The sequence below is a fragment of the Anarrhichthys ocellatus genome, unplaced genomic scaffold, assembly GCF_004355925.1.
Source record: "Anarrhichthys ocellatus isolate YVR2014 unplaced genomic scaffold, GSC_Weel_1.0 scaffold62, whole genome shotgun sequence".
In the NCBI taxonomy this organism is placed as follows: Eukaryota; Metazoa; Chordata; class Actinopteri; order Perciformes; family Anarhichadidae; genus Anarrhichthys; species Anarrhichthys ocellatus.
In genome coordinates, this window is record NW_022280092.1 from 1,513,123 (window position 1) to 1,521,435 (window position 8,313).

Here is an 8,313-nt window from a genome sequence, read left to right on the forward strand (position 1 = left end):
ACCACAGTATTTTCAAGACCACTTTGATACGGCAGTGACAGTTTTAGGAGTATCGAGGGTGAGCAGGAGCTTCTCAGCGAGGAGACAAGGGAGGCTACAGGTTGAGATGCGAGAGAGAAAAACAAAACAGCATGCCTGGCTTTAGTTCATTTTTACAGATTAATACGACTGAGGGGTTGAAATGCTTTGTGTTTCTCTCTGGGGGTTTTTGAAGCCACATCCTATCGCAGTGCCGACGACTGTGTGTTGAATCAATGGTGCAACAGGCGGCTGTGCCGTCCACGCCACAGCAGTACTCAACGTTTTGATTGTGTGTGCGTAAACAAGTGGGGACAGTTACAGTATGCACACACATTTACAAGATCTATATACATGTGTTCAAGTGTATAAATTAGTGTTCTATGTACATCTGTGTGTGTGTGTGTGCGTGTGTGTGCATATTCAATATATTCAACACACGCCTATTTAACACGCGGCTAGCGAGTGTTGCGCTGCCGTTAGTCGTCAGCCGACCCGGTCGTGAAGAGGACTCTCTGGTCCATTCTGGCCAGCTTGGCGGGCGGCTCCAGAGAATCGTCTCCGAGCACGACCGCGTCCGAGGGGAGAGACAGCTCCTGGCCTTCGTCGTCACTCTCGTCGTCCTCCTCCTCTTCCTCTTCTGGGATGGACAAATGAGTTAGTGATAAACAACGCTTGTGGTTTGTCTGGGATACAGTAGAAACAAAGAGCAGAGTCTTAATTACCTTTGTCCGGATCCAGCTGATGTAGACCCCGGCCTAAACTGGCAAACTGATGGCGAGAGGGGAAAGTGTCATTATTGTAAATAAGGCTGACATTACTGAGTGTGTGTGTGCTTTGGTACCTCTCCCATGACAGCAATGGGGGTCTCTCCTTTCGCCTGGGCCACTCTGTGCTCTATCAGGTAGTACATGTACTCGTCGTACAGCAGGCGGATCAAGTGAAAGGAGCCAAAGCTGGCGGCACTCCTCAGGGTCAGGTCCCTGATCACCATGGAGCTGGAGAGCAGAGATCAGGGAACTGCCATTAGTACTATTCTGTGACTGTGTCGCTTCTTCCTCTGAACCACAAACAGGAAGTATGTCTCAGTGATTCACTGTGACAGAGTTCAAAGCAAGAGAGTGAGAGACTTTAAATCAATCATACCCTTCATGACTTCTAAGCTGAACATGCAACACAGCTGTACGTTCACACACAAACAGTGATTCACTGGAAGGGCATAGAATTTGCTCATTTGCTCCGTAACAAATGCTTGCAATTAAATCTCACCGCGTCGACAAAGACAACAGAGTAGAATGTAAATTAGAAAGTCCAAATGTCTCCCATCGCACCTGTAAAAGGACCACTTGAGCAGGAAGAGCTTGGCGGCCTTGGGGAAGGCGGGGCTCTGCTGGTAGGGCTTTAGCACCTGGGAGACGACGCCATCCAGCCATGCGGCCCACTGCTCCAGGGAGTTCTGCTGCTGCAGGGTCAGCTTGAAGTCCTGCTCCAGCCGCTGGACAACACGGTCCTCACACCGGCACACCCACGAAGCCTGCTCCTGCAAAAGAGTGGACAGGATGTGTCAGTGAGAAGCAGTCACACCCGGCAAAAGGGCAGCAGGCTAACCAAATGTTTAGATGGACTATCCTTTCGAACAGAAGACTCAAGTTTAAGTCCTTGGAAATACAATCTCTGACAAATTGTCTTTAACAAGACACTAAACAGGTCCCAGGTCCAGGGCTCTGTATCTAACCATGTGCTGTTCACTCACTGCAGGAAAGGGAAAAAAACAATACGAGCTTCTGAGGAAAAAGCAAGAGCGCTTGTTTTACATTACCTGGGTAGGAAAGTTGCCGAAAAAAAACCCAGAATGATTCATGCAGTGACTGAATAATTAAGCAACGCATGAAACCTCATCAAAACCACAAGCTACAGCAGAGAGTGCTGCATATGCACAACAAGATTAAACCACAAACACATTCATGTGAGGTGCGTTCAGAGACTAAACCAACCTGGACGTTAGCGAAGTCGACGCGGTTGAGGTCGGAGAGCATCTGGTTGATCTGGGCCGTGTTCTGGAGGACGGCGCGGGCTGCCTGGGCCAGGTGGTTCAGACTGGTGTAGCGACGCAGTGTCTGGGCAAATGCATTGGCTGAAGTTACCTGAGAGACCGCAAGGGGAGAAGGATGAAAATCAGCTGTAGTAGTTCGGCACTTTTCTGCAGTTTCTGAACTTGCAATCAGCCTCAGCATAATGGCTGATCCTGCAAGCCTGAAAAGCTGCTCCATGGCTCATAGAACATGTTGTTCCACTAACTGCAAGCTAATCCGAGGGGAGTGTACCTTGATGCGGACCATTTCCTCCGGGATGTTCATCATGGCGTTGGTCAGCCAGCTCTCCAGGCTCTTGGCAAAGTTGCGGATGGCTTGAGTTAAGGCACCTGGCGGCAGCGAGGAAAAAAGGGGATTAAAGACTTTAATACCGGTCACTTCAGAGGATGTTTTCATTTGCCTCTGCCCTGAGAATGTACCAGGAAAACGGATTATCAAACATCTGGTGGAAATGGCGTATACGTTTCTGCTGGAGAATCAGATTTATCGGCCGTGTGCAAAACCAGATTTTCCAATGTGATTTCAATTTCCATGGAAGACCAACACCTAGGGCATGGCAATATCTCTGTGTGGAAGGACAGATCCTTTCTCATAGCTCAAAATAATTCAATTCAAAGTCTGAACCCTGAGTCACTTTCCACAGCGCAGCAGCAGCAGGCGTGTAATTAGGAAAACTTTACTACAGAGCCAGTCCATTATTCCAAATGTTTCAACCAGGAAAAGGTGAATCCTCCCAGAATAGTAGAACTGTTTCTACACGTCAAATACCTTTGTTCTCTCATAAGTAAATGGCTCTCTATGTGCGTATACTGTAGGTATGGATACATGTGCTTTAATGGCAGCTGTAATTACTATTTTTTTTTTTGCAAGTATTTTTCTTTTCAGTGTGGTCACTTTTGAGGTCAAAGTATTTCCCTCTGTGCACATTACTCTCTGCACCATACTGTATGTTTGACTGCACAATCAGCCTTACTGGGGATGGGCCTGAGGACGTCAGGGATGAGGATCTCCACCAGGCCCTGGTACAGGCAGTTGTCACAGTCACGGCTCCAGCGCAGCACTGGATCATACTTGCACAGAATCACCAAACAGGACTTAGGGAGGCGCTTCTCTGACTCGTCATGGCTGCCAACACACACATGCATGCCAGTTTGAATTACCAAATGGTACTGCTCTTCTGCACTAGGACAATATTTTTACTTGTGTTTAGGACTGAATTCTGAATATTTGGCCTTTAAGTTTTGACCACTCACACAGCCAACGTGGCATCTCCAGCCTGATTCTGGCTGAACCTCCAGAAGGTCTTCCACAGAGTTTCCACCAGGGTGAACTGCAGGTTGACCATCACATCTAGTATGGCCTGAAGGGAACACACGGAGCACATCGTATACATAAATGACTGAGCACATTCAGATTATCACAAGATCAATTGGACGGACAATGAAGTGAGAAAAACAAGGACCCTCAGCTGTCTTACAGCATGGTTTTTCTTCCTACACTATAAGTCATGCAGGGTTCTTTCATTTAAAGTAGTCTTCCACTCATAAATACTCAATGGATGCCCCCGAGCTAACGGATTACCCTTCATTCACTTACCTCACAGTGCTCTCTGTACAGCAGCTGGAAGCTCTTGATGTGCTCCAGCTCGATCCCCTCTGGCAGAGACTTCCCCTGGAGGTCGATGTCTGGGAAATCTGGGAGAGCTCGGGACGCATCTGGAACACAAGAACACTCGATGCTCAAAGAGAAATCAAATTATTACAATAATTAATATTCTATTATACTGTATTTTGTATTTTTACAATACTACCATCAGACTTCACCGTTCACTGTACACACCTAGGAACTGCTGGTACTGCTGAACCTGGGTGCTGATGTCCACCTGCCCTGACCCCTGCTGCTGTTGCTGCTGCTGGCCGGCTCCCGCTGCCGTGCCATTGGTCAGTCCCTCGACTTTATGCACAGGCTTCAACCTGATAGGGCCACAAAGATGATGAATGACAAAGTGAAAGGAAGTGGCAAGTCTGTCTCCTCATAAAGCAGGTGTTTGGAACCGTGAGATGATTTAATGGTGATGACAGACAATAGATGTGTGTGTGTGTGTGTGTGTGTGTGTGTGTGTGTGTGCGCACCTCTGTTTCTGTGAGAAGGGCTGCTGCCTCATGGCCAGATGTTGCTGGTCCTCCATCAGGCGGAGAAGAGAAGAGCCGGCCTTGATCCTCAGCCCATAGTAGTGGTATTTAGAATTACCCCTGTCAGGAACAGATTCATGTGTTTTTACATCAAATTCAACTTGTTTTGACAAATCTGTTGAGGAGAAAACAAGTATATGTGAGAAGAAAGGGTTTACGTTGTCTATACAAACCTGTGGGAACTCCCCCACAGCTACATGCTGTCCATAGTCTCAACACTGACTGATTTAACGATACATATCTTTAATTTCATAAAATACAATCACGGAAAATATATTGTTTAATCAAAACCCGCTGACTTTTAAGAAATCTTAAAACTAAATCTCACTTGCTCACTCTCCCCTCCTTTGTGAAACTCACTCACACCCACACACACGCTGTCTGTCTTCATCTCTACCCACATCTCTTCCTACACCAGGCAAACGTTTTGCAATGCTCGAAAGAGCTCTCTTCCTTTTCCTACTAAAACCTTCATTGTTCTCCTATCGGGTGTCCTGGTGGGTGTCCACTAGTTGAGGTCTAAATGCATATGAACCATGCAGTGTGTATAAAGAGGTGTGTCTGTGCTACTGATGTGCATCGCTGTGGTAAGGAGAAGTGTTTCTCTCCGTTTGCCTGCTCTCTCTGTGACGTCAAGTTGATATATGGACTCTCATGTGTTCTGTACCTGAGTTCGGGTGTCTGATGACCCGTCTTACCGTGTGCCCAGGCGTCGTGTGCGCAGCCCCATGAACACGGATCTGATGAGTTTCCCGAAAGATGCAGCATTAACGGGCTCCAGTTTCTGCTCCTGGCAGTGCAGCAGATAGTGGCAGTAGAGGGTGGACCGAGGCAGACTCACTCCTTCAGCTGTCTCGTAGTTGTCCAGCAACCACTGTACCTGACACGCAGGCAATGAAAAAAAAGAACAACAGCTGGTGCAGTTAGCAAAGCCAATAGATACAAACAGGAAACGCACTGCAACATATGGACACACAAACTGTTTACAGTACATGCGGTCACATCGATTTACATTTACAGTTTGTCGATCCTTTGGGAATGAAAACACACGAATACATTTGTTTGCGTGCCGTGGCATACAAATTTGGTATGCAATGAATTAATGACCTGCAATACTGATGGGATGTTTTGCCAAACATAGGTTGGTTGCCATTATCATATGGGGTTCAATAGGATGAATTTGGGGACGAACAATATATTTTTGGGGCATTTTAGGCAAATTTAAAAAATGCCCCCTCATCACATGCACTGTAATGATATGAGAACGATGAGGCCATGGTTTTGTTTTGTTTCAGCACAGTTAAAAACACCGTATGCTACGACACATTTGAATGTGATGCAATACTCAAAGTATTACATCACCCACTGCTAATATTTTCTGGTCCTGATACAAAATCTCCTACATTTTTTTAATTGTGCTTTCCACAGGACAAAACTATGATGTCATCAGTATGCGCCACCAATGGGGTTGTGGGGATGAGAACAAAAATGAAGAAGAAGAAATTCCTGCGCTTGGCGCCTCTGCATACCTTCTTGTCTGCCGACGGCACGCTACCCTCCTCGCCCTCTGTAATACTCACAGTGGCTGGCGAGGCGCGGGTGGTGTGCGAGTAGTTCTGACTGTTGCCAGCGGCCCCTCCTCCTCCTCCTCCACCGCCGCTGCTGCCCAGCATGTAACCCCCCTGGATCACATAGCTGCCTGCTGCGCCACCGTTGGTGCCCGCCCCTTCCCCCGCCCCATTGGTGGTGCCACCTGTGGTCACCACGGTGGCACCACCCCCCGCTGCACTGGTGGGCTGGGCAACAAACATGGACACGCCCCCTGCTGTGCCAGCAGTGACAGAGACGGTTAGAGGTGTGCCAGGGGTGGACGCCTGTGAGCCTGAAGTTGGCTGACCTTCATAATACTGGGCGGCTGTGGTCTGGGTGTACAGCGGGGTGTCGGTGTAGGGAAAGGCGCTGGAACGGCTGGATGAAAGACACGAAAAGATATGTTAGGAACAAAGTAAACTGTAAAAAGGGAAAACGTTCTGTCTGGACATGGGTTAGTTTATTGATGGACAGTTTTATTCTAACATGGTGCTGGTGTAGTTGGTCTCTCCTTCCTCCACATATTGCACTTGATTGGCGTACACGTGTTGCACTGGCACTGGTGTGAGCTGCTGCTGGACCTAAGGAGTGAGCACACACACACACACACACACACACACACACACACACACACACACACAAATTCAATAAATCCCTTTCTGCCTAGTTTAACCATATCAACTGTATCTTGCCTGACAAGCCTACCAACATCTTTCAAACACAGTTTCTTCTGACATTATAACTTGTGTTTCTTAGCTACGGACATATTCTCTGTTCCCTTGATTATATAGCAGCAGCCACCCTTGTGTCCCTGACCTACTTGCAAAGCAGCATGCGATGGTGGCTGATCGAGGCCTGAGCTTGTGACTGCAGGGTGGGCTCCTCCTATCTCGGCATGCCCAGAGAGCCAGTGCAGTGACTGGTAATACTGAAGGAGGTCCAGGGGGAGGTAGACCAGCGTGCCGCACCAGTCGCTTATGTAGTTTGCTGATACCGGGGCCTGGCACTCTGGCTGTCCTGTCTCATGCTGAAACTGACATTCTTCTAGATTTGTATCCCTGACTAACGCTGTCACCTCAAAGTAAGGGGGGAACTGAAAGCCCACAGAAGCAGGTTCGACCACAGATGTGATTAGTTGGCTAATACTAAGCCAAAATGTGAGGAAGTTGGAAAGTTTTGGATGTCACATGTGATCCACTTTTGTTATTGTCAGACATCTGTGTTACTGTGTGTTTGACTGACCTCCTGGATATGAACCGGCTGTAGACTGGTGACACTGAGCTGAGTGCCCGGCTCAGTCTTGGCTATCTGAGAGGTGGCCTGCACCACTGACCTCTGCAGAGATAAAGATCATAAATAGTTTTAAGAGCCACGGTAACATTAATTTCATAATGTGCTTGTGTGTACGTGCATATATTACCTGCTGAGCAGCTTGCACCTGCTGGACAACCTGCGTGGGAACTCCTGTTTGCACCACAGCTGGAGGGGGGCTGGAGTCTGACAAGCTGTCACTTGAGTGAAGGGAGCCCTCTTAAGGACAAAGGGAATGTAAATACATTCACAAGTTAGTGACATTCTACTTTCATGAAGTTGTTGATATGCTGCCATTTTTGAAAGTGCCCCACACGGTCATTCCACCTACTTTGAAACAAAGTTTCAAACTTAGTCATGATCGTTCGTTTCTAAACCTAGAACAAGAAACTGTGTCGACAAGTTTTTCAAAGAACTCCAATTGTATGTAGAGTAACTACTAAAATATGGATGTATTAAGTAAAGCACTGCTTCTGCCCCAATGGAAAATAACGTTATGCAAAGCTCAGCCCTTACCTGTGACTGTGACGACGATGTACTGAGGAGTGCTTTGAGCATTTCCAGACTGCGTGGGGGAGCCCTGGATCTCTGCAGTCACATACTGGGTCTGAGGAGGCTGGGCCTGTGCTGTGGACTGGGCTTGACTAACATCTGCAGGCTTCTGAGTGATGATGGAGGTGGCTTGATCGGTGGGAGTAGTTTGGCCCGTGGGTGTGACAACAGTGGGAGTGGCCACGGTAGTCTGAATCTCAGCCAGAAACTGCGGGGCTATTGCGGGGCTAGAACTGGCGTCAGGTTGCCCCACTGTCACAGTAACACCAGCTCCCTGGGGTTGGGCTGCCGGCTGGATCTCACCTACGTAGCCTGAGGTGGCCATTACAAGAGCTGGGAATCACACTAGGGAAAAATAGACAAGTGATTAGTTATGCATTTCTGGTGTATAAGAGATGCTCTGAATGCTCCAGTATGAGTTCCAGGACGAATCCTGGAAATGTTTATTTCCAGGTTCTATTTGGTAAGAAGAGGCCAAAGTAATTTGGTATTTGAAGCCAGCACACACACACACACACACACACACACACACACACACACACACACACACACACACA

General features: G+C 47.8%; 1 protein-coding gene across 4 annotated transcripts in view; it reads right to left on the reverse strand.

Annotated features, from left to right (window-relative positions):
- rfx1a (regulatory factor X, 1a (influences HLA class II expression)) overlaps positions 1-8,313 on the reverse strand; it is a 15,846-nt gene that overhangs the window by 5,483 nt on the left and 2,050 nt on the right. For 3 of the 4 annotated variants that reach the window (XM_031872175.1, XM_031872177.1, XM_031872176.1), the window contains exons 2-18: positions 7,721-8,101; positions 7,314-7,423; positions 7,136-7,228; positions 6,380-6,474; positions 5,833-6,271; positions 5,002-5,183; positions 4,244-4,363; positions 3,951-4,084; positions 3,708-3,826; positions 3,365-3,471; positions 3,085-3,236; positions 2,343-2,440; positions 2,013-2,162; positions 1,350-1,558; positions 863-1,016; positions 744-789; positions 3-658 (exon numbers count right to left, since the gene is read on the reverse strand). In XM_031872175.1, coding sequence (XP_031728035.1) covers positions 498-658; positions 744-789; positions 863-1,016; positions 1,350-1,558; positions 2,013-2,162; positions 2,343-2,440; positions 3,085-3,236; positions 3,365-3,471; positions 3,708-3,826; positions 3,951-4,084; positions 4,244-4,363; positions 5,002-5,183; positions 5,833-6,271; positions 6,380-6,474; positions 7,136-7,228; positions 7,314-7,423; positions 7,721-8,081 — 2,730 coding nt within the window. In that variant the 5' untranslated portion in view covers positions 8,082-8,101 and the 3' untranslated portion in view covers positions 3-497. Of the gene's footprint in view, positions 1-2; positions 659-743; positions 790-862; positions 1,017-1,349; positions 1,559-2,012; positions 2,163-2,342; positions 2,441-3,084; positions 3,237-3,364; positions 3,472-3,707; positions 3,827-3,950; positions 4,085-4,243; positions 4,364-5,001; positions 5,184-5,832; positions 6,272-6,379; positions 6,475-7,135; positions 7,229-7,313; positions 7,424-7,720; positions 8,288-8,313 lie in introns of those variants that run through there. The other variant, XM_031872178.1, reaches the window with a different exon arrangement.